This window comes from Ascochyta rabiei, chromosome 2 (genome assembly GCF_004011695.2).
Source record: "Ascochyta rabiei chromosome 2, complete sequence".
Lineage (NCBI taxonomy): Eukaryota > Fungi > Ascomycota > Dothideomycetes > Pleosporales > Didymellaceae > Ascochyta > Ascochyta rabiei.
Window position 1 is genome coordinate 2186915 of NC_082406.1, and position 27995 is coordinate 2214909.

The 27995-nt window shown below is 49.7% G+C and overlaps 7 protein-coding genes and 1 pseudogene across 9 annotated transcripts, besides 35 other annotated features; 5 read left to right on the forward strand and 3 right to left on the reverse strand.

Annotated features, from left to right (window-relative positions):
* Positions 1-21: part of a mobile genetic element that runs on past the window's edge.
* Positions 1-91: part of a dispersed repeat that runs on past the window's edge.
* Positions 14-668: a mobile genetic element.
* Positions 665-668: a direct repeat.
* Positions 668-5635: a mobile genetic element.
* Positions 669-1156: a long terminal repeat.
* Positions 669-7301: a mobile genetic element.
* Positions 889-936: a tandem repeat.
* Positions 1899-2122: a mobile genetic element.
* Positions 2386-2463: a tandem repeat.
* Positions 3591-3685: a mobile genetic element.
* Positions 3813-4060: a mobile genetic element.
* Positions 3813-4063: a mobile genetic element.
* Positions 3819-4063: a mobile genetic element.
* Positions 4134-4417: a mobile genetic element.
* Positions 4137-4255: a mobile genetic element.
* Positions 4137-4324: a mobile genetic element.
* Positions 4149-4360: a mobile genetic element.
* Positions 4155-4303: a mobile genetic element.
* Positions 4155-4348: a mobile genetic element.
* EKO05_0001592 (uncharacterized protein) lies at positions 5530-5968 on the reverse strand (the record flags this gene model as incomplete). Its single annotated transcript, XM_059635710.1, has 2 exons — positions 5530-5783; positions 5866-5968. 2 exons carry the CDS (start codon positions 5966-5968, stop codon positions 5530-5532), a joined length of 357 nt encoding a protein of 118 aa, XP_059491693.1.
* Positions 5628-7299: a mobile genetic element.
* Positions 6813-7301: a long terminal repeat.
* Positions 7034-7081: a tandem repeat.
* Positions 7300-8522: a mobile genetic element.
* Positions 7302-7305: a direct repeat.
* Positions 7449-7702: a mobile genetic element.
* Positions 7449-7711: a mobile genetic element.
* Positions 7449-7714: a mobile genetic element.
* Positions 7455-7705: a mobile genetic element.
* Positions 8523-9289: a mobile genetic element.
* A 1710-nt stretch (positions 9290-10999) lies between these two features.
* On the reverse strand, positions 11000-16311 carry EKO05_0001593 (Endocytosis and vacuole integrity protein; the record flags this gene model as incomplete). The annotated part of the gene is made up of 6 exons (XM_038937636.2): positions 11000-12991; positions 13035-15500; positions 15547-15635; positions 15686-15892; positions 15941-16114; positions 16167-16311. 6 exons carry the CDS (start codon positions 16309-16311, stop codon positions 11000-11002), a joined length of 5073 nt encoding a protein of 1690 aa, XP_038802350.2.
* A 499-nt stretch (positions 16312-16810) lies between these two features.
* Positions 16811-17384, forward strand: EKO05_0001594 (E2 ubiquitin-conjugating protein mms2; the record flags this gene model as incomplete). The annotated part of the gene is made up of 4 exons (XM_038937280.1): positions 16811-16883; positions 16938-17017; positions 17070-17195; positions 17244-17384. 4 exons carry the CDS (start codon positions 16811-16813, stop codon positions 17382-17384), a joined length of 420 nt encoding a protein of 139 aa, XP_038802351.1.
* Positions 17385-17652: 268 nt separating this feature from the next.
* EKO05_0001595 (uncharacterized protein) lies at positions 17653-18602 on the forward strand (the record flags this gene model as incomplete). The annotated part of the gene is made up of 3 exons (XM_038937117.1): positions 17653-17701; positions 17752-17912; positions 17961-18602. The coding sequence occupies 3 exons, from the start codon at positions 17653-17655 to the stop codon at positions 18600-18602; spliced, it is 852 nt and encodes a 283-aa protein (XP_038802352.1).
* Positions 18603-18716: 114 nt separating this feature from the next.
* EKO05_0001596 lies at positions 18717-19528 on the reverse strand (annotated as a pseudogene). Of its 2 annotated transcripts, one of them has the most exons (3): positions 19462-19528; positions 19325-19405; positions 18717-19272 (listed from the first exon to the last, which is right to left on the reverse strand). In that variant, coding segments are annotated over exons 1-3 (216 nt in total). The 2 variants fall into 2 exon arrangements; another variant differs by having other exon boundaries at positions 18717-19405.
* Positions 18848-18917: a tandem repeat.
* Positions 19529-19718: 190 nt separating the features above from the next.
* EKO05_0001597 (uncharacterized protein) lies at positions 19719-20858 on the forward strand (the record flags this gene model as incomplete). The annotated part of the gene is made up of 1 exon (XM_038945012.1): positions 19719-20858. The coding sequence occupies one exon, from the start codon at positions 19719-19721 to the stop codon at positions 20856-20858; it is 1140 nt and encodes a 379-aa protein (XP_038802354.1).
* An 838-nt stretch (positions 20859-21696) lies between these two features.
* Positions 21697-25398, forward strand: EKO05_0001598 (uncharacterized protein; the record flags this gene model as incomplete). Its single annotated transcript, XM_059635711.1, has 2 exons — positions 21697-21851; positions 22008-25398. The coding sequence occupies 2 exons, from the start codon at positions 21697-21699 to the stop codon at positions 25396-25398; spliced, it is 3546 nt and encodes a 1181-aa protein (XP_059491694.1).
* Positions 21885-21943: a tandem repeat.
* Positions 25399-26104: 706 nt separating the features above from the next.
* On the forward strand, positions 26105-27229 carry EKO05_0001599 (casein kinase 2 regulatory subunit; the record flags this gene model as incomplete). Its single annotated transcript, XM_038945013.1, has 1 exon — positions 26105-27229. The coding sequence occupies one exon, from the start codon at positions 26105-26107 to the stop codon at positions 27227-27229; it is 1125 nt and encodes a 374-aa protein (XP_038802356.1).
* Positions 27230-27529: 300 nt separating this feature from the next.
* Positions 27530-27561: a tandem repeat.
* A 160-nt stretch (positions 27562-27721) lies between these two features.
* Positions 27722-27752: a tandem repeat.
* Positions 27753-27964: 212 nt separating this feature from the next.
* Positions 27965-27995: part of a tandem repeat that runs on past the window's edge.

The following is a 27995-nucleotide window of genomic DNA, read 5'->3' on the forward strand; positions in this document are numbered from 1 at the left end:
CTTATATATAACTATATTAACGTACCCCACAGGCGAGCCGCTTAACGGGCGAGCCGCTCACTTTTGCCAAGCCCCCACCAAACTCCACCCTATTATGGCCCAAAACAACCCAGTTTAGTGCTGCAAAGTGCAGTATGGCCTATAATACTATTTAGAAACTACTTCTACCTCTTTCTAACACGTTCGCGCGTTATGTCCTGTCTGATTGCACTGTCCACAGCGTCTTTAGGAGGGCTTACCTCCTTCAGCGCGCACCTGCTTCTTTGCCTTCTTCCTATTACTACGCGCCCCAAACTCCTTTAGAGTTGTTAATTGCAGGCTATCCTTAACTGTTAGGGTCCCTTCTGCCTAAACTTGCTTTCTTTTGTGTAATTTTTGTTGTGTGGCTGCCTTATTAGTAGCTTAAAGCTGAGTAATCTCCTGTTGCGCCAACACTAGCTTATGCGCAATTATTGCTGCCCCTTTTGCTACCTTCTTAAACGCCTTAACTATAGAGGTAGGCGAACTATCTATATGCCTCTGAATCCTTGTCTTCACAAGCGTTGATTGCGACCTAAGTTTAAGGGTGTTGCTTGGGGTTTGCGACTGCCAGAGCTCGTTGTTGACAGGTAGTAGTGGTGATAGAGTGCGCAACTTCACATCAAGGGCCATTATAACCCGGTCTGGGTGTTGAAGTCGTACTTTAGTTAAAGACCGTAAGCACTGATTCTATTGGTTCTTGGGGATGAGTACGGGTACTGGATCGGTAAGGGTTATCAACTAAGCAAAGCTTGTGAAGATAGGGTGCAATAAATAGTACAGAGTAGACTGTCTAGTTCAAGAGCAGGTTAAGATTCTAAAGACAAACTTAATTAATAAGGTTAAACACGAACTATAAGGGTTATGTTCCTATTAACTATATACTAATAAGATACATTACTTATTAATAAGTAACTAGAGTTAGTCTAATAAAATATATAAGGGTGCTTGTAGACAAGCATATTGTATTATGCTTGTTAATAAGCAGTTACGTGTGTTATGCTTGTTAACAAGCAGTCATGTAACATCCCTATCTGTTCTGTCCTTCTCTACTGTTCGTTCCTTTAGGGCGGAGTTAGGGGTCTTGGTTGGCTGGTACTTATGTTTGTGCCGTGCCCTAGCACAGGATTATAACACTATCCCCCCTTCCCCTTTAGTTTGTCCTTAAACTATGTAATTGTCTTTTAGAGTTTTATATAATCTGTAATCTCTATATCTAGTAACCTGTAAGTTAAGATGTCCTTGCACGCCTGCAACATCTGTCTTATATTAGAAATCTGCTAAGCTAATACACCTGCTAAAGTCCCTTACAATTGTTGTTTCTTTAGCAGCTATAAGTGCTTTATTATGCCTAGTAGTCTAAAAGGTCTAAAGTGTGCCAAGTGTATAAAGGCAGGCAAGCCATGTGTAAACATGTCTTAGGCGTTGTTAGATAAGACTTGCAAGGAGTATAAGAAAAAGGTAGAAGAAGATAAGTTGCTTCTTACAACTGTTATTGCGCGATTGTTGCGTAATAAGAAAATCCTAAAATAGGTAAATAAACGCGCGCGGCAAAAGGCGCTGTGTTTAGCAAATAGAATAGTTAAGGCTGGCAAGTTAGACCTGGCTGAGGAAGTTAATCCTGACTGTCCTGCAGCGTCCATTGGCATGTGTGCCTCGCCAGCTACCTAGGGCGTTCTTGGTTTAATTAAAGAGTCTGTTGCGAATTATGGTACTTACGTACTAATTAGCAGCAACTTGTAAGGTGCGCAGGTGGTTCCTATGTGTTTTCTAAGTCTAGGTATCCTAACTATTTAACTAGATACCTTTGTTAATTACCATTTCCCTTATGTATTACTATTTTTTTAACTTCCTATTTATCTTTGCTGTTGGCTTAATAATGGAAGTTTTCCTGGATAGGCGTTCTAGGGTTAGCTGGTTCTAATAGCGATATGTGGAACACTAGGTAAATCTTTATATCCTTTAGCAGATTAAGTCTATAGTTAACTAGACTTATCTGCTTAGAAATAAAAAAGGGTCTAACTTTAACATAGTCTAGTTTTTTTGTTAGTCTTTGTGTGCAAAGGTTTTTTGTAAGGAGATAGACTTTATCCCCCTCTTTTAGCTAAAGTGCTGTTTTTCTTTTCTAGTTGACATGTGAGATTACTTGTTCTTAAGCCTTGCTGATGTTTTCTAGTGCCTTTTCGTGCACTTCCTTCAGTCTTGCTACTGAGGATATTGCTGATTTAGTCTGAATTGGTGTGTCCAGACTTCTGGTAAAGAGATTTAGGTGCATCCTGTAATTCAGGAAGAACAGTAATTCTCCTATTACTTCTGACAATTTGTTGTTATATGCAATCTGTGCCATAGGTAATAGCAAAACCCAGTTGTCTTGCTGCTGGTTGCTGTATATCTGTAGGTATGTTTCTATAGTCTAATTTGTTCTTTCAGTCTGTCTATCTGTCTATAGATAATAGGCTGTTAAAAGCTTCTTCTTGGTACCAATAGCTGCTAAGAGCGTGGTCCAGTAGTTTGACGTGAAGAGCTTGTCTTAATTGCTAATAATTAATTTAGGTATGCCGTGATGCCTTATGTGTTAATCTAGGAACACTTGTGCAAGCTGCTCTGCAGTGTAACTATGTCAAAACGGTATTATTTTAGCGTACTTGGTGAATCTGTCAACTATAACAAAGATTGAGTTGTAGTTGTATCTAGTAACAGGGTCTCTTAAGGTAGGTAGCTGTGTGACAAAATCTATCGTAATGTTCGTCCATAGTGCGGTTGGCGGCTCTATTGCCTGCATTTCTCTGTATTTTGCGTGTGTGCTGTGTTTATTTTACTGGCAGTTAACACAATTCTTAATGTATTTAGTAACCTTATCCTTTATGTTGCTGAACTTATAGTGTTATTTAATAAGTTCTATTATGTGTGTAATTCCAGGGTGTCTGTGTAACAGGTTATTGTGATAATTAGTAATAACTTTGTTCTAAAGTTCCTCTGGTACATCTAATGTGGTGCGCTGGTTAATTTTGATCTGCATTATGTTGTTAAGCTGCTGTAATGGTCCTAGTAATCTATCGTTGTTGATTCCTAGCACTGCAAACTGGTTAATTGTTTTTTCTCTAACGAGGTTGTGTCGTTAACTAAGTGCATTAGCTCTACTATTGTCCTTGCCTAGAGTGTATAGTATCCTGAATTTATATTATCTAAGCATCTTAGACTAACGTACTTAGCGTTAGTTTAAGACTTTACTTGTAGTAAAGTATACTAGGTTCTTGTGGTTAGTATAGATAGTAAGTTCTAAGCAGCTTTCTGCGTATAGTTACTAATGTTCTAGAGCTAAGATAATTGTAAGCAATTCTTTGTTGTGCACATTGTAGCGTTCTTCTAGTCCTAAGAACTTGCGCGAGTAGTATGCGATAGGGTGCTATAGTCTATCCTTTTCTTGTGTAATATATGCGCCTAATATAAGATCTGAGGTGTCAGTCTCTATGCGTATTAGTTTGCTGCTGCAAAATGTGATTAATATAGGAGGTGTGATACAGGCTTGCTTAAGTGCTTTAAACGTATTGTCTTGTTCTTTTCCCTACTTAAATGGTGTATCCTTCTGCGTAAGCTTTGTCAGCAGGATTGCAGTCTTAGAGTAGTCCTTAATAAAGCGTCGGTTAAAGTTAACAAATCCTAAGAATTCCTAGATCTGTTTGACCGTTTTTGGCGTCTGCCAAGTCTTGACTACTTCCACCTTTGTTGGACTGATCTTGACTCTGTGTCGTCCTACAATATACCCTAGGAATTCGACTTCCTCCTTGTGCTATTCGCACTTTTTAGGTTTAAGCTGTAGGTCTGCCTGCTTTAGGCATTCTAGCACTTCTGTAACGTGTTTTGTGTGCTCTTCTAGTGTCTTAGAGTACACTAGGATGTTGTCTAGGTACGCTACCACAGTTCTGTTGAGGTGTGCTCTCAGGACGTTGTTAATCAACTCCTGGCACGTAGCTGGTGTGTTTGTTAGACTGAACGGTATAACAAGGTACTTGTAGAGTCCATATCGCGTCCTAAATACCGTCTTCTATTCTTCTTCTTTCTTTATGCGTATAAGGTTGTACGCGCCTTGTAGATCTAACGCCGTAAAGTACTAAGCTCCTGCTAGCCAGTCCTGCAACTCTGTGATGTTCGGGAGCGGGTAGCGGTTCTTAATAGTGATTTTATTGAGCTTCCTGAAGTTAATGCAAGGTCGTAGCTTGCCATCCTTCTTAGGAACGAACATGATTAGGTACCCTGCAGGTGATTCTAATCTTCTAATAAATCCCTTCTTAAGGTTCTCCTTAATGTACTTGCGAAGTACTTTAAGTTCCTTTTCTAATAACTGGTATAGTAGCCCGAAAGTCAGTATCTTTCCTTCCTGGAGCTTAATCTCGTGATCCTAGGGTTTATGCTTAGGCAGGGCTTTTGCTGTAAGCTCTTCTCTAAACATCTCTGCGTACTGTTAGTAAACGTCAGGGATGGCAGGAGGTGCACTCTTCTCCTCCTTAACTCTTACTTTATAATCTGTAGGTCTCTCAGTATCTGCAGAGTTAACTGCTCTATCTTGGCGCGTCTTATGTGTTGAAGAGACATTGTTAATCTCTTTCTTATCTACCAGCTGCTGCGTGCGCTGCGTAGGCGTAGATGCATTAGTGCCACATTTGTAACCTTCTAACAAAAGTCTTTCTTGTGCCCAGTCTATCTTTAGGTTGTGCTTTTGTAACTAGGGAAGTCCTAGTATAACGTTGTGCGTGGCCTTTGCAAAGACGTCTAGGTTTATTTCCTTATAGTGCCCCTGTATCTGTAGGGGTGCTGCTATTACTTTGAACATAATCAGCGGTTTGTCCAGCATTAATTCTCTATTAGCTACTTAGAGCAAATAAGCGTGTTTCTTGCGATATAATCTAAGTCTAGCTCAGAACACTGTTGTCTGTGATATATAGTTTGCTTATGCTCCTAAGTCTAAGAGTACTAAAAAGACTACTCTATTTAGTTTAATAGGTAGTTTAATAAGGTGATTAGTCCTGATGCTATTAATGGATCGATCCCTGGGGCTTGTAGGCGCTGGCCTAAAAAAGTCTCCTTATTACCGAACCCTTCGTATTCCTTAGTAGTGCGGTGTTTCTTGCAGTCTGTATTAAGACAGTTCTGCCAGTGTGTGTTGTAGCAACTTCTGTTAACTACTAGCTGCATTTGTATCGTGGCCTGTGGGTTATCTGTACCAGGAAAGTGTGCTTTCTAGCGCTTGTTAATAAGATGAAGTTCACACAGGTTATTGTGACACTGGTACCATTGGTTGCGACAGAGGCCTTGTTGTGCCAGGAACTATCCTGCACCAAGCTTCTTGTTGTAGTAGATTATACATCTGTCTTTAGTGCATGCTATCTATATAAGGTTTCTGTGTTTTAGGTTTTAGTAATCTAGGATGTACTGTAGTTGTGGGCTAATTAGTAGTAGTTCTTCTTTCTGTTTCTGCATACGTTCTAGGCTGAGCTATGTTTCTTGCTTGCACTAAAGCTGGTCTTCAGCTTCTTCCAGGTCGTTGGTGAACTGTTTACCGTCGTCGATTTCCTTGCAGAATCGGTGAACGAGCTCTTGGAGTTCTGGCGTGAATTCTACCGCGTGGTATCGCTGGTCGTTGTTAGAGTAGTATTCCGTTTCTTTGCCTGTCTGGGCGTCCTGGTAAGGTGTTGCTACACGAATTGGAGGTACGATACAGTCGTCATCGTCCTCTAGACCAGACTCTGGGTCTTCCAGCAGTTGTCCTATATTATCAGTAAGAATTTCCTATTTACTAGCTTCTGTATCATTGTAATTACAGGTAAGTATATTTAACTGGCAGTGAACCTTGTTCATCTGGCAGTCCCTGGCAAAGTGGCCTGGTTTGCCACAGTTGTAGCAGTCCTTGCTGCCTCCTAATTGCTTGCCCCCTTTTGTCTTCTTGTTCCATCGCTTAGGTGGTCCTTTAATGAGGTTTGAGAGGTCTATTGCTTCTGGTCCAAAGTATCCACTCTGAGTGTTGCTGTGGATGTGGCGACCGGTGTTTGGCTGATTACAGCCTCCTCGTTGTCCTCAGTTTAGGTTGTTGCGCCACTAGTTCCTTAGTGGCTGCCTGTTAGTAGCGATGACGGTGGTACGAGCTCGTAGGTTGTCCTGGAGCTCCTGCTGGAGTTCGTAGAGGCGTACGTCGATGTTGATAGTGGTATTAATAAGCTTATTAAGGGTCTTAGTGCTTGCGCTGGTGCGCATAAGTTCTTCCTTAACCTTAGGCTTTAATCCTTGTTAAAACATAGTGGTTAGAGCAGTGTTGTCCTAGTCAGTGTTAGCAGCAAGCTGCTGAAACTCCGCGGCGTAGTCGGCGGCTGACTTGTCCTGCCTAATCCTCTAGATGTTGCGACAGGCAATGTGTGGTTCGTTGGAGACTCCGAAGATCGGCTTAATCTTCTCTTTAAATAGGTTAAAGTCTCTTATCTATACATCTACATTGTCTAAGGCCTTGCTAGCTTGGTACTGCTGCATAAAGGGCTTAATCTAGGTAAACGCCTTGCCACGCATGTAGCTAGCTGCAAGGACTACTTGTTTAATCTTAGGAACCTTCTTGCCTTAGAAGGTAAAGAAGAGGTCCTACTATATAAGCCAGTTGTTAAGTTTGCTGCAATCTCTGTAGTAGAGATCAGGCTTATTAACGTTTATAGTGCTAGTGGTAGCAGTTGCGTCCATGTCGACGTTGCTAGACGTAGAGTTGCTAGGGGTAGCACAGGATCCAATAGTACTCATCTTAGGGGTGTTTAAAATGTTAAAGTTGTACTTTAGTTAAAGACCGTAAGCACTAATTCTATTAGTTCTTGGGGATAAGTACAGGTACTAGATCAGTAAGGGTTATTAACTAAGCAAAGCTTGTAAAGATAGGGTGCAATAAATAGTACAGAGTAGACTGTCTAGTTTAAGAGCAGGTTAAGATTCTAAAGACAAACTTAATTAATAAGGTTAAACACAAACTATAAGGGTTGTGTTCCTATTAACTATATACTAATAAGATACATTACTTATTAATAAGTAACTAGAGTTAGTCTAATAAAATACATAAGGGTGCTTGTGGACAAGCATATCGTATCATGCTTATTAACAAGCAGTCACGTGTGTCATGCTTGTTAACAAGCAGTCACGTAACATCCCTATCTGTTCTGTCCTTCTCCACTGTTCGTTCCTTCAGGGCGGAGTCAGGGGTCTTGGTTGGCTGGTACTTATGTTTGTGCCGTGCCCTAGCACAGGATCGTAACACTGGGTCAAATAGGACTAATCCAGCACCTCGGAACCCTCCCTAGATGTTCTTAGAAGTAATTGCAGCATTGTAGGCGCGTATAAAGCATGGCAGGAACTCTGTCTTTGTAATATAGTTAATCTAGTTGCGTATAAGTATTTTAGCTTAGCGCCTATACGCCTTCTTTAAAGCAGCAAAATAACCTATATTAAGGGGCTGTGTAAGGTGTAATAAGTAAGGAGGCAAACAGAGAGCAATAATCTTGTTATCCTTACAGTATTGCTGGAATTTAAGAGAGTTATGGCTCTTATAACTATTAATAATAAGCAAATAGTAGGTGCTAATAGTACGCTCCTTTGTATGCCTGTCAAAGTGCTTCAACCAGTCAAGACCAAGCTTGTTGGTAGTCCAGCCGTTATTAGAGACTCTAATAACCTAGTCATAAGGCAGATCCTCTTCTTTGTACCAGGCAGAGAGGTAGTAGTAGGCTTTAAAGATAAGGAAGGCCAGAATAGCCTATCCTTTGGCATTAATGCTCACTATAGCCGTAGCCCACTCTTAGTTGCCTGGCTAGATAGCCTTTGGCTGACCCTGTCGTTCTGAAGCTGTAACAACTGCTCCTGGGGAGATCTGGCCTATTATGAAGCCTGTCTCGTTGAAGTTGTACGTGTCTTTATCCTAGATGCCATACTTAGCTTTAATATTAGCTACCAGGCCAAACCAGCCCTGTAGAACCTCAGAATCCTCACAGAGGGCTCTCTTATAGTCGTACTTGCAATTAAACTTGACTTTAAGCTCTAGGTGTTGCTTAACAAACGTACTAGGCCAGTTTACACTAATAGGGCCTAGATTGCGCTTAGCGCGCAAAGAATTAGCTATAGTAGCTACATCTAAGAGCTAAGAGGAAAATCCTCACGCATCTAGCTTAAGAACATGCTTAATAATTACCTTCTTCTTATTGTTGTCCAGCTTCTATAAGTTGGCTATAGAATCTGCGCGTAAAGGTCGTCCTGTGTGTTAGTTGCTTAGTGTCTTTTAAGGGACCCTGTAGATAGCTGCAGCGCGTCGCTAAGAGAGATTCGCGTCTTGTTTAAGAGCCTGGAGCGCAAGCTGTATCTAAGCTTCCTTTAACGCGTCTAAATGGTGTTATTAAGAAGACATTGGTGTAGGAGGAGAAGTTTGGTAGGGGCTTGGCAAAAGTGAGCGGCTCGCCCGTTGAGCGGCTCGCCTGTGGGGTACGTTACTTATATTACTAAAACTAAGTTCCTACTATGCTTTATAGACGCCTATAAGGAGACATTTACTTCTAGCAATATCTAAGGAGGCTTCTAAGGCGCTAGAATAGTCCCCCTTAACCTAGAACGGGTTATAATAGGTCTTAATGTCCGCCTATGTACCCTACCGCTACCTACTATAGAAGATAAGCCCTAGCAGTCCTAAACCCTAAGCACTACCCTGCAATTAGGGTCGCAATTAACGCTGGTTTAAGAGAGGATTTAAAGGCATGCAAGCAGCTTACTAACTTTAATAGTTAAGGCCTTTAAAAAGCTTACTAAAGGCGCAGCTATAGTAGCGCACAAGCTAGTGTTAGCTTAAAGGGAGATTACTAGGCTTTAAGCAGCAAATAAGGCTGCTATGCGACGTAAATCGCATAAAAGAAAGTAATTACAGCAGGAGTAAGTCCTAACAGCTAAGGAAGGCCTTTAATTAACTACTCTAACTAAGTTTAGGGCGCATAGTAATAGTAAGAAGGCAAAGAAGCAAGTGCGCGCTAAAGGAGGGGAAGTAACCTAAAGACGCTGTACAAAGTGCTATAACGTTAGACATAACTTACGTACATGTAAGAAGGCTGTAGAAGATGTTTCTAAATAATATTATGTACTACACTACTATATACAAGGCCAAAGTGGGCTAATGCGAGCTATAATAGGGTAGAAATTTGGTGTGGTCTTGGCAGAGTGATCCGCTCACCCGTTTGATCCGCTCACCCGTGGAGTACGTTAACAAGTAGTTTAGCAGGTTTCTAATATTAGTCTAAGCGCATCTAGGGGCTCCTATTTGTTAACATCTACTCCACCTCGGCCCTACTAAACTACCCGCTGTTAGCTTGCGGCCAGAGAATCGAGTTTTTACGGTACTACGATTGTCTGTGCTCTCTTCTCTGCAGCGTCTGTCCACTACAAGCGGATCTGACTACCATAGCAATAATGATTGACAGTTGATTGAAATGTAGCCAAGACACCGTAGACTCTACGAGCGGGTTCACGGAGACATATACCTGACTGCCGAACTGACTGCTTGGACAGCGAATGTTTGCCTGTAGTAACCATATTCAGAAGCTGTTCACAAGACAGTGCGAATGTACTTTGAACGCGTTCGCAACACATCTCTAGGATTAGGGCTGGGTCAAAGTCGTGATCAGCTGGAAGTTAGGACTTGCTTAAGCGTACGGCTCTTTGAAGTTGACGTAGCTGTGTTGTAGCGAAAATGCAGCGAGTGTGAAGGCAGATAGAGCACGTGAACTGGTCAAGGTAGCGCGCAGAATACCAACAACAATTGACATTGGAGGTCCAAATAGCAGGCTCTGTGATCTTCTTGACATGCTACGGTGTACGTTTGGACATAGTTTAGATCACTATAGGCTGCGGCTGTGCATAGAGTTATTTCCTTCCTAAATAGATTTCACGAGGACAGTCTTTTATATTTCACAAGGTAAATAGTCTGTAGACCCGACCTGGTCTCTTGGAATAACTTGAATACTCCTCGCATGGAAAGGTCTTCTGAACACTGCTCAAATTTGAGGCATCGGATATCTTATCTTAGGCGACCATATTCTTCAGCTCGGGCAACAAAAGAGCCTCGATTGACCAGCAGGTTGAACGTGGACAACAAACAGATGCACTATTCCTTCGACCCAAAGCGAAAACTGCATTCATTCTGACCGGAAACCAAACTCTTAGTACGTGATGAAATTAGACATTTTTCTGTTACGCTAAATCTGCAAACTCTCTGTCCTTTCGGTCTTTCTCGGACAACCATGGTCTGAAGCTCAACCGACCAAGACAAAGCTCAACTGAGCATAGGAAAAGCTCAACTAGCCATCTCAAACCCCAACCGACAATAACACCCCCAAGCAGCCCAAAAGCGCTCCCTCAGTTATGAAACAACACGCTACTTCAACAAACATTCCAACCTGAACCCAATCTTTAGCGAACCCAATCATCAGCTCTGCAGATATTGCTACACCAACACAGAGCGGGAATTCCATGTCTTTTTGTGCATCACTTTTTGTAACGCCGTGACTAGGCTAAGGAAGTTCTCTAGTTTTGCATCTGCTGCACTGGCTACTGTACGGGTGAACAGATGCGTAGAGATTTTGTTCTCGGTCCTGTGCGGGCCCTGATGTCGGGTGGAGAATAAGTTGTTGACACCTTATTTGGATCTGAGATGTTCGGCTCAAGTATTTCATGGTCGGCTTGCGTACTGAATGGTCAGTTCGCGTGTTGCACGATCAGTTCATGTGTTGCATGGTCGGGTGTGTTACATGATCGGTTGTGCTGCATTCTGTCATAAGCCACGATGCTACTTCCAGATGGCAATATATGAAACACAGTATTCCTGATCCTCTTTCGTGTTAAACAAATTTTCAACGCTACTGCTATCAGTGTCCGTTCCCATCGATCCAACTGTCCAACTCAACTCCACGCATCCCAACATTGTCTACTCATCATCCATACCAAACTCGTCCCCAACTATCTCAGTCAACGCGACCAACTTCTCAAAAACCTCATGATCATGTCTCGCGACTCTCATTGCCTTCAAGAGTAATGGGTATAGCCTCTGAAGGTGCTTTCGATGTTTGCTCTTTACGCCTGGTGCATCAGGAATGGCCAGAGGCTCGCTCTCCAACGCCTCGAGCTTGCTGAGCACTTGGAGAAGTTCTTTGCGCTGCGAGTCAGGAGCTGGCATACGCCCCCGAAGAGGATGGTCTGCAACATAGGTTTTAAGCGGCACGGCAGCGCGCAAGATCAGGTAAGGGGCTGCTGCCTGGGCGAGCTTAACGCATTGGTTACTGTTATCATGAGCGCTGACGAGGTTGAAGAGCTCAGAAATACATGTATAGCTCATCTTCGTTCGAAGCGTTGCTGGAAGAACAGCTGTCTGTCCCAGTCTTATCTTGTAAAGGTCATTGAGCGGTGTGCTTGCAAGGTCTGAGAGCTCGCCTTGCAGGGGTGTGTGAATGAGAGAGACAGAGAAGAGATTGCGCGTGTATGCTCTGCGAAGGCTGTCGGGTAGCGAAGGAGCGTTGAGAGGTGTCGTGATCAGTTGACGGAGCTCTGTGAATGATTTAATGTCAAACTCTTCGTCCTGGTCGAGCGACGGTGGAGGTACGTCTGGGTTCAGATGATGAGCGCGTGTGATGTAATAGGCAATATCGACTACTGCGGTCCAGATATTGTTGAGCGATTGACCGGTGATCTGATTGGCCTCGAGCTGCGGTAGGCCCGCATGGAGGATAGCTATAGCAGTTGTCGTAGCTTTCCGCCAAATTGTTGGAGGTTTGCCTTCTTTCTGCCAAGCATATTTTTCTTGGATGGGTCGTGCTAGATATGTCACGGCTGAACTGAAAGCACCGTCTGTGTAAATCTGTCTGTGTCCAATGTGCTTGACAATAATGTCTTGGAGCATGGCCATTGAAGTCTTTGACAGTGCGACGAAGGTAGGTCCCCGTATCTCAGATTGTCGTGCCCCCGAGGTGTAAGGCAGCACGCTAAAACGACCAAGCAATCCGATCATGTATGAAGGAAGACTGGCCTCTGTAGTATCAACAATGGACAGACACTCCAAGACACTAGTCTGGAGAGGTGTCATTGCATCAACGTCTGATGAATAGGCAATAGCATCCGACTCCATAACACAGGTCTCCAGGTGAGACAACATGGAAGGTAGATCCGCGTCGATGCTTTGACCCGCTAGTCGATAGATTGCTTTGAAAGCATCTGCAAAAGCCACGAAAGCTTCTTGGTTGTCTCCAGGATCCGTTCCCCATGTATTGTGCGAATCTAGGTAACTTGTCCAGACGACAGCAGTCTTATGCAGAGAGGACGCGCCCAAGACCTGCGCATTGTTAAGGTTTGAAAGCATACTAGTGATCGTCACGAAGACGTAGGATCCTAAAGCGTGTGAGCCAAAGGCGAAGTACTGTTGCAAACGATCCAGGAGATCTGTCCAAGCTCCACCAAATGTGGAAGTGTCATCGATCTTTTGCAGGCGCATCGTAGTAAGAGTACTAACGCTTTGTAGGACGGTTTTAGTGGTTTCATTCCAGCTTTCGATGTCGTTAGCCGTGTTGTGTGAGCCATGTCGAACATTCTTCTGAGCGGCCAGGTTCGCCTCAATGGCCTCGAACAACACTGCACGAAGGCAGAGCATCCATGCATCGGATGAGAGCTGATCTGTGTAGTTTTCGAAGATGCGTTGGATCGTTTGTACGGCCGAGTTTCGGACTTCCGCGCGCTTGTCTGTGGTAGTCGTAGACAGGTCGAGTAATACCTGGAGCCATAACGTAGGCGTGTTACCTCCCTTTGAATTCGTCTTGACAAGAGCGCGGATTTCCTCTGACTTTAGGACATCTCCTATGACATTCGGAAGAGAGGAAATGTCACTGCGAGACTGCAAAAAGTCCGAGACGTTCCAAAAAAACGTTATCGCCTAGCACTGTTAGCCACATAAGGAAGCTGAGTGATGGACCTACAGTGAGGGACATGTTGAGATCATCTTGCTGTCCACAGAAGTTGAGCAGAAGCTCTAACAGCGTAGATAGGCATGCGTCTGGAACAGATGCCAGAAAATCTGAACAGACGAGCTGAACTGTTGCAAATGCCGATCGAGCCAGTGACCTTGAGATAACGCGAACTACCCTTGAATCGTACTTTCGATATGCTGGTCCACCTGAAGTTTTCCTATCACCTTCATGTGTTTCGTCGTCGGGCAGGAACACACTAAGCAGGCTGTCGAGAACAGAAGCCCACCCAGCAACGAGTGACTCACCACACTGCTCGATCACGTTCTTCAGAGCATCGAGGGCTGTTTGGTGTACTCGAATGTCGGTGTCACTGTGGACGTCCTTTGTTTTAATATCGTTTAGCCGTAGAACCGTAATCTGTCTCTGTAGGGTGGCAAGGATGCGTGCTTGAATCTGTTCACGTTGCTCGTCGTACATAGATATTTCTGCGATTTCTCTGACAGTCCTCGACAATATATCAGCCGCAAGAAGTCTAGATGATGGTGCTTTGCGGTCATCGGCAGAGAAACGGACGATTTCGTTGACGAACGTGTCCCAGCCACTTTCCGAGGGATCGTATTGGGATAGCCTAGCCTCGTTCAGAGCAGCAAGCTCACCGATCTTGTTTAAGGCAAAGGCTGCGTCGCGGGAGTTGGCCCCCGTGTTCAAAGATATGCCAGATACACTTCCCAGTCTTCGCTGGTGAAGGATTTGTGGCCGCCCGGCTGTTGTGGGCGTCATCTGGCCGCTCTCTATTGGCGAAGAGTTGTTAAGCAGAGCGCAAAGCGCCTGCAAAACCTCTGAGAATGAATCGTTTGGAAAGTCGACAGTACTTTCAAAGAGTCTCCGGGCTGCTGCTTGCACTGCTGCAGTTTCCGCTTCCATCTTCTCAGCGGCACCCTCCGGCCCGGCGTATTGTGCTGTTGAACGACCGCCATTGTGATTGGAGAGCGACAACACCAGGTCGGCGACCTGGAGCGTCTCAAACACAATGGACCACGCAGACTGGAGAGTTGGTCCTAATGCAATCGCGAGATTGAGGAGGGCTCGTAGACACAGCAAGTTACGAGGCCCCAACGAAGGAAGCTGAACGTCGTGCGAAGGGCGACGATTATGTTCTGTTGAAGCTGAAGATGCTTGACTTACAAGGCTGTCTACGCTCAGTAGGCCTTTCGCGTTGTTGAACATGCCTGTCTGGTCGGTCGCAGCCGCCTTCGGCGAAGACACGTTTGCTAGTAACAGGTTCGAGGGAATAGCTGCTTTGCCCATTGTAGTGAGGAAGGCATCGCGAGGCGTCGCCATCCTCAAAAGACCAGCAACTTGTGTGAACTTTTGAATTGCTCGAACCAAGGCGCGATAATACTCTACGTCTAACGAAGCATTCAGGAATGTCGAGCATGTTGCGAGAATAGCAGGCCAGCACTCGGTCGTAAGCGTCAGTGATGTTTGTATGTATGCGTATGCAGGATGATCGCTAAGGTCGAGCGGGTTGACTGGTATTGTCTTCTTGCGGAACGACTGTGTTCTTGAGAGCCGTTGTCCACCTTCATCTGCAGGTGTCTCTTCGCTGTCGAGAGCAGCTGGATCGTCTGTCTTGGTCTTTCTCCGGCTCTTGATGTCATGATGTACTGTTAGAGGTAACACGAATTTTGCTAGACTTTCGCTGATGTTTGTGATGCAAGTCAACACCAAGCTGTATATGTACGTATCGGGAAGGACAGGCGGGTCCGACTTGTCGAGTTGATCGATACAAGGCGTCTTCATTGAGCTCCACTGCGTGCTGATCCCATACGGACGACTGCTGCTGCTGCGATCGCTGATAGGGCCGCCAATGTCACCGGCCATTGCACCTGCTGCAGCCGCGGCCTGCTCGGAAGCCGCAATTCTATCATCAACAAAGCTCATTGGAGCGGTGGACTGTTGGCCAAGGCCGATGAGCGCAGGTTTTTCTGTCGCCAGTCGCACAAAAGATGCTAGGTTGTCGCCGAAAATCTTCTTCTTCCCATCTTGTGCGTCGAACTGGTGGTAAATTGCCAGTAGAAGCCGTGAGTCAGCATAAATACCACGGAAGACCTCAAGGCAGAGCGCGCGTTTCCAGAGTTGTGAGGCTTCTGGGTCAAGCATATGGTTGAGCAGTCCAAGTGCAATCTCGCACTCAGAAGGAAGAATGGTCAAGTGGTTCCGGATGATCAGGTTCAGTATCCGAATGATACGCACAATGATTGGGAATGACAGGCGATCTGAAAGCGAACGTATGATGAGAGGCATCAAGAGTGTCCGCAGAATGTACACTTGCTCTGTATGCTCCACCATGATTTGTCCGTAGTTGGACAAAACTGCTTCGATGAGTTCAAGTATTGAAGCAGGCGGTATTGTCGAAAAACGGATGAAAGCTGGCTTCTCTCCCGTTACCAGAAGGTTGAGGTCGTTGAACACCTGCACACCATCAGCCTAGGACCACATTCCCCAGTACAAGACAAACCTTGTACGCATCGTTCGCCGCTGGTCTGACTGGGATAAGGCCGTCATCTCCTTTAACTTCGGTGACTGTCGGTATCTCAAGAGCTTGTCCTAAGCACGAAGTTAGATGCAGTGTTGATCTAGGGCACACAACCACTTACCATCTTCTGCTGTGACTCTATCAAAAATGGCTATGACAAGCTGCTGCAAAGTGGCAGCTGCCGTGTTGCTGACCGCAGGATTCTTCGCATTCTGCAAGCCCGAGCATATCTGCAATACTGTGGAGAGGAGCTCGCCACGAATTTCAGAAGGGTAGTTCTGCAGCAAGGACGGCAATGCCTGCAATATCTTCAATTGGATATCATGACCTGAAGAGCTCAGCATCGGCAATTGAACGACGGCCTAAGATAACATACTTGATGCTGCAGATTCTCTGAAGGCTTCAAGAACCTCAGACAATCTTTCTCTTGGCAATGCCCGTGAGACGCTCAGACGCTGTAAGCAAGAGACTGCAGTCGAGGTGAATTTTGCATTATGAGTGCCGCAGGCAATCAGGAATGGAGAGCAAAAGTGCGGTCGTCTCGAGAGATCTTTTGGGTTCGTTAGCATCAGACGCGTCTCCTTCACACAATGGCTGCTTGCCTGCAGAAAGCTGAGCCTCAGATGTATTGGACAAGGACTTGAGATCCTGCAACGCCTTCTCCGCAGCCGTTCGAAGCTCTGTGTTCTTGCGCTTCGAATCCGAGATCAGATTCGCCAATTCCGCCGCCAGGATCTGGGCTGTCATGCTGCGTAAAGGACCAACAAGGACATACGACTGCTGTCCATGGATGGCAGTAGCACAAAGTCGCAAATAATTCTCCTTGTTTGAGCCCGATGCTGAAAGGTCACTTGTCCTGTCAGATGAAGCGTGCAGTACGGAAGGCGGTCAAGACCAAACATCGCCGTTGCCGCATGCGCGCCGAAGGACCCTTGTCCATGTGGCCGCGAGCTGTTTCCGCGTCATAGGGTCGCCAAGAGAACAAACAGCTTACCAAATCGCAGAACCACAGCAGATCGCAAGGATCTGGCCTTACCGACTGACCTTCAGCCTCAGCTTCTCGATATCAGCTTCGCTATTCTCCCTCATTCACCTCAGACTACGTTTCGACCTCCCCCACGCGCGCGCCGCCTACTACGACCAGTGCAATAGCGGGGCACATCTCCCACTTCCTCAATTACACTCACCATCACACGACCCTGTTAACCAGATAACGACAACAAAAACAACAAAAACAAAAACAAATATGGGTGCCAAAGTACCACGCAACTTCCGTCTGCTTGAGGAGCTGGAGAAGGGAGAGAAGGGTCTCGGTGCTGGTATGGCGGGCAACAACAGCTGCTGTGCACAAGTCCAATACTGAGTGTACACAGAGGCATGCTCCTATGGGCTCGACAACGGTGACGATCTTTTGATGTCAGACTGGAACGGCACGATCCTCGGCCCGCCCCACGTACGCTCCTTTTACATGCGTCCGGCGACCGAAGACTGACATATTGACACAGAGCGTTCACGAGAACCGCATCTACAGTGTATCGATCCATTGCGGCCCAAACTACCCGGACACGCCACCTGAGATCAAGTTCACATCCAAGATCAATCTGCCCTGCGTAAACGCACAGAATGGAAAGGTACGTAGGGTCACACCGTATACGGAGACTCTCGCTAACGCAGTCTAGGTTGACGCTTCCAAATTGCCTTGTCTGGCGCAGTGGAAGAGGGACTTCACAATGGAGACTATCCTGATAGAACTGCGCAGATACATGGCTCTGCCCCAGAACAAGAAGCTCCCTCAGCCGCCCGAGGGTTCGACGTTCTAGATGCTCATAACTATGCCAACGAACGACACGAATGCGAACAAGGAGCCTGAGGTAGAAATATGAACGTGCATGGGTATGGAGTTTAGGGGTCCACAAGCTAGCCACAGGGACGAAGGATGTAAGGGAGAGCAATAAATACGAATATCCTCTTTGACTGGCGTACATCAACGGTCCATTGCAGCTCGAGGCTTACACGTGATCATGCGTTTTCTCGCGTTCCGAACGTGCTCGGAACCCAACGCTCCAACACCAACAGACCGTCCCATGCATGCCCCGGTTTCTACAGCCTAAGAAGTCGACGCAGCATCGTGTAGCAGGTATGATAATGAAATACACTACATGTCATGTCGACTAATCAGTTGCACAGCGATCGCTCTATACAGAGCGTTGCTTTCAGGATGCTCTTCTGCCGCCCTCCCAGATGACGACCGCACGTCGTTGCGCAATGCGATTCAGAACAAATTCCGCCAGAACAGAAAGTTACAAAGTCCCTACCAGCTAAGACTAAGCTTCCAACTCGGCTACGAGGTACGCTGCGAAACTCGATCTCCGCATCACATTGCTCATCACAGGCAGACACTGGACAAGCTCGATGCCTCAAGCGCAGATGATACTGCTGGCGCAAACACTTTCTTACAGCTCATCGCTGCACTACCGCGCGGCCTCACCAACGCGCCCCCAACGCGTCGTCCTCCACCACCTCCACCCCCACTGCACCCGTCCGGCAAACATCCCCTCGCGGTCCTGCCCCCCGAGAGAGCCGTGCTCAAGGTCCGCCCCTACGCAAACGTCTCTGGACCCCGAAAGGTCCCCGTCATCGCCTCGGCAAACGGCGTCCCCTTCCTGCGCCTCACGAAACCGCAGCCCGCTGCGCTGAGTCGTGTGTTGCGGCAGAAGCTGGCGCGCAGGGTAGCGCGCTTCCACAGGAAAGTTGAGCTGGATAACTACTGGCTGCCGTTGGCCAGGCAGGAGGATGAGTGGGATGTGCTGATGATGGCGCAGCTCATGTTCAAGGAGGATAAAGTCAAGTGGACCGATGCCGTACACGAGGCAGTCAGGCAGAACCTCGCATTGTATGAAGGGGAGTTGGCACAGGACAGGGAGATTATTCACAAGATGCAGAGGATCGTGGATGAGGAGACTGAGTTGGCGCTCAAGGAGGGACAGGAGGTGATCAGGGGGAGGAGGAAGGCACCGATACGAGTTCTTAAGCCCTGAATCATGAGCCTTGTTATTGTTGTTTATTTTAAACATGGCTATGTATGCAAATGTGTACAGTGACTGCTCCTTTCTCCCGCGCAAATGGGTATAAGCTCTCTCTCTCCCCCCGACTTACGACGTAGCAGACACCTTCAGATCCTTCATAGCCTGCAAGTCATCCCCCTCGTCCTCGTCATCACCCTTACCAGCCAAGCCCTGCTGCCACAGCTCCTTGCCCGTCAACTTCCTCTCTTCCTTGGCTATCCTCTTCTTCTTGTCCTCCAGCTCCTTCTCCTCTTCGGCCTGCTTCTTCTTCTCCTCCATCTCCTTCCTAAAGCCCTCCCTCCACTTGAGGAAGCTCTCGCGCGTGACAGCCTCGCCCTGGAACTTGAGGTTCTCCTCCTCCTCGGCCTTGGCTGCTTCCATGTCCGCGATCGCTTGCTTGGCGTTCTGCCGCTCCGAGATGAGGAGCTCGGCTGCGTCTTTGAGCACCGTGACGAGCGTGAAGATCATCGCCATGCCCAGGTTTTCTTCAATCGTTTCGGAGAGCGAGTCCAGGAGGCGTTGCTTGTCATCTTGGATGTCGAGGTATGGGTGTTTTGGTGCGTTGGGCGGTTGGGTTATGTCGAGGCGGGGGGGCTTCGTCGGGGTAGGAGGGGGGGGTATTGGACGTTGAGGATGATTGTTGCTGAGACGTCTCAGCATGGTTCGTTGTATATTTAGTGATAGTGTGCACGTACGCCCCTCGAGGTCTTCTGAGTCCTCTTCACCGGGTGTGACGTCGAGTAGTATCGAGACTCGGAACTCTGTTTCGGAAACATCTGTGGAGGTGCTGTCAGCGTGCCGGGTCGACTGGTCAGGTATTTGGGCGGTGCACCTGTAATCTCGTCTGGAAAGATGGACTCGAGAACCTCTCTCTCTTCTTGCTGGTCTTCAACACCCATTGCAAAAAGTAGCAGCAGGCACTACAGGCGGCTAGTGTGTTGTATAAGAAGCTCGAGGCAGGCAGGGTTCTGTTGGCGATGGCGGGGAGAATTATCGATAGGCCGCCGGCGACCCACCGTCATTGGAAATTTATTGCGCAGACAGACGTGCTTCCGCAACACCACTTGATACCCCACACGACCCTGCACCATGGCGAAAACGAAGCCCTCAACACGCGCCGGCGATGCAAAGAAGAAGTCGAAACCTGGCGCCTCGAAAAAGCCAAAAGCTTCCCCCGAGGAGCTCCTTACACAAGCCGCCATCTTCCTCCAGACTTCGCAGCCAGAGGAAGCCCTCGTCGCGGCAAGAAGGGCTCTCAACATCCTCCAGCCTACCTCGAAACCCACAACAGCCGCACTGCCTGCGCTCAATCTCCTCGGCGAGATCAACGTAGAGCTAGGCGACCCCGAATCCGCACGCGAAGCTTTCCAAGTCGCCATACTTCTCGACCCCGAGGGCGCCAACGACGGCGCCGAAAAGTTCCTCTGGCTCGCACAGCTGAATGAAGACGGCGGAGCTGAGTCTGTGCGGTGGTTTGAGAAAGGCGTGGAGGTGCTGAAGCGCGAGATCGACGAGCTGGAAGGAAAGCTGGTCAAGAAGGCAGAGGTCGAAGAGCTGCTGGAAGAGAAGAAGCTGAAGATTGCGAACTCGCTGTGCGGCATTGCAGAGGTGTACATGACAGACCTGTCCTGGGAAGCAGATGCCGAAGCACGGTGCGAAGCCGCCGTCACAGAAGCGCTCATGGTTGCACCGAACAACCCTGAGCCCTTGCAAACATTGGCGTCAATACGGATTTCTCAGCTGAGGAAGGAGGATGCACAGGCAGCGTTGACGAGGAGTATGGACTTGTGGAAGGACCTGGAGCCGGACGACCCTCATGTCCCTGATTTCTCCACCATGATCAGTCTGTCACGTTTGTTGATGGAAGCTGATATGGAAGACGATGCCATTGAGGTTCTCGAAAGATTGGTCAATGAAAACGACAGCAGCGTGGAAGCATGGTATCTTGGTGGCTGGTGCTTGCACCTGCTCGCTGGCAAGCAAAAAGCAAAGGGTGGGGAGCATGAGAAGACCGTCACCTCACTACTGAAGGCGAGTCGGGAGTGGCTGGACAACTGCCTCAAGCTGTACGGCATGCTGGAGTACGAAGACGAGCGACTGAAGGAGCACGCCGAAGAAATCCTGAAGGAGTTGAATGATGTGCTAGGCCCGGCTGTGGAGGGAGAAGAGGATGAGTGGTCGGACGAGGAGGATGCTGAGGACGACGATGAAGAGATGGAAGGCGCTTGAGACGCGGCTTGCCCAAAATTGAGGTGTGCAGGAAAGGAACTGGTTCCGGCACGACGTTGCATGGCAGAGGCGTCCAGCACCTCCATCTCAGCCTCTGTTGGAATCTAGCTGCGATGCACTCGATGCCGTCCCAAGCCCACTCTGAGCTGCAGATTAGCTGGTGGTGGTACGCGGGTCCGGCTGCCGCTGCCCGTCTTTACAGCACAGTGCGACACCGCGACAATGGCCAGGCCTAGTCAGTGCCACGGGCTTCGAGGCTGTCCCGATTGGGAGGCTGCTTGAGGCTCTCCAGAGAAGTTGGGGTGCATAACACGGGGTCGTGCATGTCGTTGCCCGCTGTGTCTCCTTGGGCAGTGGGGTAATGGTTGTTTGTAACTAGTGATCTACCACTGTGCATCGTCGAGGACGCTCCCCCCAGACCGTCATATCCGAGTGGCCGGGCCTCCGCTCATTGCTTTTTGTAGTCGTTCCTGGAGGCTCCCACTTGGCCGACAGCGCCAAAGCGGACGAGAGGCACGCCTGGACGCGCGCCGCTGAACCACTTCGAAGACCTTCTCGTTGCCGTAACTGCATTGAGACAAATGTGCACCAGCTGCTCGCGTAAAGCGATCACCATTGGCGAGCCCGCATCGAGTGTGTGACACCACGTCAGGTCTGTGATGCGCTGCTTGGCGGCGAACTGGATGCTCGACCTGCACGCGCGAACGCCACGAAAAAGGACAATAATGCGTGTCGCTACCGCCCTTGGATTTGCCAGAGTCCAAGTCCAAGTCCCAAGATTTGCGCCGCCGGCCCGGCGGGTTCTGGCTTGGAGCTTTCCTCTAGCGCTGCTTCTCCCATGATTCTGCCAGGCCTCACCCCACATCTCTTGTCGCAGCAGCAGTCGAGCGCGCGCGCGTTGCAAACCTTCAGCCGAGGCAGCTGGGGTCGAACTGGTTGCTGGCCTGGGCATGCCCGTGTGATGATCTGGTTCATTCTCTATCCGCTGCGAGGGTAAGTCTCCCGTCTCCGAAGCCGCAATGCGCGTCTGCATCTGCCTCTGCCTCTGCCTCTGCATCTGCCTCTGCCTCTGCCTCTGCATCTGCATCCGCATCTGCGCGGGCATTCGCGCCTCAGGTCCGCCGACGCACATGCTCAACAGCTTCGCAGGACGACCGAACCGCCCAGACTCTCGCCCTCCCACCCCATCCGCCGTGCTTTCCAGGCCCACGGCACCGCCACCGCGCAGCATTGGCTGCTGTCCCTCGTCCTGACCATCAGCATCTCGGTGCTGCTCTGCTACCCGGCCGTCTTCCAAACCGACAGCCCCGCCGCTGCCGGCCTGCGCAACCTCCCCAAACATGTCTGGACCTCGACGACCGAGATCGAGGGCGACCGCCCTGCCGATGTGGTCGTGCGCCAGGTGTGGGTGCACGGCGACTACATGAGCGCCATCAACAGGAGCGTGCTGCGCAAGGCCCTGGACGTTGAAAACGTCCTCCTCGGCGCTGCTTTCGATGTGGAGCGCCCCAGCTCGACGACAACGACTGTACTCGCGCGTGCCAATGGAGGCTGCATCATGCCCGGACCGGGCCAGAAGTGGGGATGGCAGTCGCCCTTGATGTACTGGGACTGTTCGCACGAGGCACTGGAGAGCGACAAGGACATACTAGGAACGATCAATGCGCGCAGCAGGACCCAGACACCCATGAACATTACTCTGCGACCGAGCACCGTATTTGCAGGCAAAACGTTCACCAACACCAAGCTTCGAGCGGCTGATGCCTTGGTCCTCACCCTGTTCGATCGGACAGACGACCCAGATCTGGGCGACAGATGGGACGCAAAGGCGAGAGCGTTGGCAGAAGGACTAGACAATGACTGGACCGTGTTTCCACCGGATGGACAAATTCTGAGAAACCGACTCTATGAGTTCCGCGTTAAGCCAATGACAAAGCTGGACGACATATTCCTTGCCGCATCATACATCATCACTGCGGTGTATGTGATTTCGAGAATGATGCAGCTACGTGCTGTCAAGAGCTGGTTTGGATTGCTCATCACCATCTGCGCCAAGATGGCTATTTGCATCATCGCCAGTTTCTCGCTATGCACCTCGCTGGGGATTGACTTGGCAAGGATACCAAGGCCCTGGTTTCCGGCAGTGGTCTTCTGCTATGGACTTGGAAACATATTTCGACTGATCAACGCTGTTCTGGAAACACCGCCGGAGATGCCTCCTCAGCAGCGAATCGGAAACGCACTCGGAGAAGTGGGTCATTTGTCTCTTGCGGTTGCCTTCCAGAATCTTGCTCTGATCTACCTTTGCTCAAGATTTGTCTCACCATGGGTAGCTGATTTTTGCGTGTTTGCTGCGGTTACGCTCGTTTTCGATTTCGTCTATCACCTCACCTTCTTTGTCGCTGTTCTGAGTGTCGATGTACAGCGAATGGAGCTATCCGACTCGATTGGACAGGCCGATCCGACCCAGGGCTCGAAGAAAAATCGGCCTGAACGACAGTCATGGCTCACTGCCTTGATGGAAGGTACCACGCCGCTGAGCACGCGTTTCGCCGGTACAGTCGCAATCTTCTCCATCATTTTGGCCATCAATTGGCACTTCTTCGATTTCAGCGATCAACACCTATCTTTGGACACGGTCAGGAAGAGACTCATGTCCAGAAAACAAAGGCGGAGCTTCGGGACTCAGAGGACCTCACCACCAATCAATCAGGCGAGAACGCCCGCCGAGTGGCTCAAATTACAGGATCACAATACCGCCAGGGAAATGTTTGCGATTCTCAAGCCTGGCGCTCACAGCTTCGTCGCTCGAATTCACGACCCTATACTGTTTGTTGCAAAAGGAGCACGAGGGCGAGACAAACCCCAGCAGCCCACTACCCTCATGGCCTGTCTTCGGCGCTTTGCGCAGGGTCATGCTTTTCCGGCAGCCCTAATGGCAGTGTTTCTGATAGCTGGCGTGACATTGCTTATGAACTACCTCTTGTGGACTGGTCTCCCCGAAGTTATAGATGAAGACGAGGAGAAGGAGGCGTCTTTCTGCGTCAAGACACTACCTACGCGGCAGACATTGGACGTTGTTCAGGTGTCAACGTGCTCCAAAGGTCACCTGGCGAGTGTGAGCTTGGACAGGACCACCTCGATCTGGCTGAACGGACGGACAGGATACCTGTCTACGATTTTGCAGACAGCTTCCATGAAACCCAAGCTGTGGCCGATCGTGGCGAGTGCTTTGGATGAGAATGGCGCTTTTCTTGCTTTGGGCACCGACACTGGGCGGATTGGCTTGTGGAGCATCACTGCCTCGCGCTTCTTAATGTTCCCTACGGTTGATTTCCGGGGACAAGTGCCAATACTGTTCTCGTTCGTCAACGTCACGCGCAACGACAACGAGAAGCCATATGTCATGATTCTCAGTCCGGACGGCCATCTGACCGAACTCGAGGCACGGACTGGCATTCATCGAACGAAGCGTGTCAGCGCCAGTTCCATACTCTGTGCCGGGCTTTATGTCAGTGCCAGGGGCGAAGTCAGTCTCGTCTTCGTGTGCAAACCGGGCGAAGTGCACATTCTATCGTTGCAGGACCCGAGCAACAAAACATCCGAAGTTGTTGCTAGTCTAGATCCCGGCCCACCGCCTGACAGCAACCCATCCAAGGTGAAGTGCATCCAAGGCGTGCCTAGCCTCGGGCTGATCTTCGCTCTTCGTGACGAAAGAGCCGAGATGTTCGAGTTCAACAGCAAGGCACTGATACATGCTTTCGAGATAGGGCATATCAAGCCACACTCTTTCCGAGTCATGCATTCTGCAAGGCGTCAATGCTCTTGTGGAGCAACTGCTGTGCATGCGTTATCTGTTGCGTATGCTGAGCAGGACACCGAGCACATGCTGATGCAGACGTTCACGCCCAAAGCCGTCCCATCATCGCAAATATGTCTTGGAAAGCAGCCAGATAGAAGGAAGCACCAGTGCCGGGGACTCGAGAGCGCGGCTGAGGCTGTCTACATTGTCGAGGCTGCCGGCGTGTGGGATTCGACAAACGATTCTGGCGTAGCAGGTGTTCGCAGGCGGGCACAATCTACTTCAGCTTCTTCGGTGGCATCTGATGACGATGACGAAGCTGTTTCGAGTTCAGTCACTCTGACATCCGCTGTGAGACAACGAGCCAGCAGACCTAGCAGCTCACATGTCTCGTCGGCCAAGAACCGTCGCTACCAGCACACAACAATCAACGACAGCGACCCATGGGAGGCATGGACCCTGTCGTTGACTGGCGAGTACCGCTCTCGTCCACTGCTTGCTGACAACAACGATGACATGGAGGACGACGCCGAAGACGATCTGTTCGTAGTAGCTCCTGGACCCATAGCGAAGTTGGGCAAGCGCAGCGTTGCAGTCGGGTTCGGTAACACAATAAAGATCATAACGCTGGGTAGGGAGCTCTTTGACGGTCTGGCGACGCACAATGGCGGTGTTGATATCGGGCTTGGGAGTTATAGGGCAAGGGCGAAAAGAGGGACGGACAGAAAGGCGCTCTGAGTATTGGGAAACACATGATGGCGTTCAGGTCCTAGACAGGGTTTTGGGTATGCTTCAGCGCGGCGTTGCCTTCTGGTGGCTTGACTCGATTCTTGATACCGTAAATGATGCCAGGCTGTATAGTAAATACACGACTTCGACTATACTGATTGACACACATTTTCTATTGTTCGTTGGACTTCTCCGCTTCACAGAACAAGCATGAGGTTCGATATGGGTCGTCAGACTGAGCCATCACGTGCGAGAGCCAAGGCTAGCTCCAAGGCAGGAAGCGACGACACGGATGCACCTGTCACAACACGCAAGGACGATAGACACAGCTCTTGCTAAACGTTCCATAGCACTGTCGTACAGCGAGAGAGCCTGATCCTACGCGACAGGTTGCAAGTTGCAAGCATCGCCCACACTCGCTCATCAACCGCTACCCCACCTGGTTCACTATCCTCCCATCACGAAGCCCAGCCCCACTGTGTAGCTCTCACTGTGCGCACCACCACACACGCGATAAGACACCCAACCAACCACCCACCGAGCTTGCTAGCCTGAACGGAGCCTGGGCTGGCACGACGACCGCGCGTCTGCGTGATACAGACTCACTACCCCACACCCACATTTTCGAGCCCCTCGTGGTCTCGGCACTCGCGGAGTGGAATTGCGCGCTGCAGCCTGAGCCGCTCAAGCACCGCGGCGCATACCTGCCCTGAACATGTCGTCGTCTTCGCAGGTCACCGAGTCCTGGGTCGCGTCCTTCTGCGGCCTGCTCGGCCACGAGTACTTTGCAGAGGTCTCCGAGGACTTCATCGAGGATGATTTCAACCTCACTGGCCTGCAGTCGCAGGTGCCCATGTACAAGGAGGCGCTGGAGATGATCCTGGACGTCGAGCCAGAGGACGATGAGGACGAAGAAGAGGAAGAAGAGGAGGACGAGGACGAGGTCCTGGGTGACGAGCGGGGAGCCTACCGGAGGGCAAGCGACCGCAGGCACCTACGGATAGCGTCAGACCTCAGCGTGATAGAGAGCTCTGCCGAGCTGCTCTACGGCCTCATACACCAACGCTATATCACCTCCAGGCCGGGCATTCAGCAGATGGCAGAGAAGTACGAGCTCCAGCACTTCGGCACCTGCCCGCGCGTGAACTGCAACTCGTGCAAAGTCTTGCCGGTCGGTCTGAACGACAGCCCCGGCCACGAAACCGTCAAGCTCTTCTGCCCCTCCTGTCTCGACGTCTACACGCCGCCCAACTCGCGCTTCCAGACCGTCGATGGCGCCTTCTTCGGCACAACCTTCCCCTCCCTCTTCTTCATGACTTTTACCGACCTCGACATTGGCGGCGGCCTACGCAACAGTACGTCTACCACCATCGACGCCCTCGCCCAACTGCAGGCCCAGAGCGCCGAGACGAAGTCACGCAACAACACAACACCCGCGAACGTCACCATGATCAATGGCGTAGCGCCGCACAACCTTGCGCCAGGTCTTGGAATAGGATCTATCTACGAGCCCCGCATCTACGGCTTCCGCGTCAGCGAGCGTGCTCGCTCGGGGCCACGCATGAAGTGGTTGAGGATGCGACCCGGCGACGTCACAGAACTCGACGAGACGCGACGATACTGGGACGAGCGGGCCGAGGACGAAGACCGACCCGACGAAGATGACATGAACATGGTGGACGTAGCAGAGGGCGGCAAAGGCGGTGCACCCGCCAATCGCGCGCGAAAACAGGCCAGGACAAGGAGGCGACCGGCAAACGGCAGTGGAATAGGAGTGCAGCAGGCTGAGGGCAGCCCGATGGACACGAACGGCGTCGGCGTCGATGCTGCGGCCGGCTAGGCACCGCCTGACGCGGAACTAGAGCGTCGTCAGCCCAACGGGTACAGGTCAGCTGGGTGGTGGAGCCACGACTGGATCTTCAGCGACGGACAGATCAAGAAGCGCAATGCATCTGGACAGCTGGGACACGTGCGAGCCAAGCGGCGAAGAAGCAGGTAAAACCGCCCATGCGAGGCGAGTTGGTGTGCGTCGATGGGCTTTGTAGCGCTATGCTATGCTCCACTCCAAGTACTGAGCAGTTCCTGTTGTTCGCTCAACCTTGACACTTCACACCTGGCTCTTGAACGTGGAAAGAAGATATCAATTCAATTCAATTCGATTCAATTCAACTCGCTGCACTACACTACACTACACTACGTCGCCCTACGTCGCACTACACGACTGCAAGCATTCCATTTCGCCACGTCGATATCGACTCGACTGGCCTACTAAAAATACACTACAATCCATCATACTGTATCCTTTTCGTCTACGGATCTTGGGCATACGAACCTGCTCCTGCTTCTGCTCCTGCTCCGCTTCTTATCACATGTGCCACAACACACCATGACTTAAAAAAAACCCGCCCTCTCAGATGGCAAGCCGACTTGCACCTCGCTACCTCCTCCGCCTCCCTGGCGGCTCGACGTGTCCTGCCACCCGGCCCGGTGCCGCGATGGGTGGTAGACAGGCCGGAATCGCATTGCAATGTTCGTGGTAGCCTTGTTGGGTCCCTGGCCGTGTTGGTGCCGGCGTTGATTCTGGTTTCTGGCTGTGCTTGTGCTTC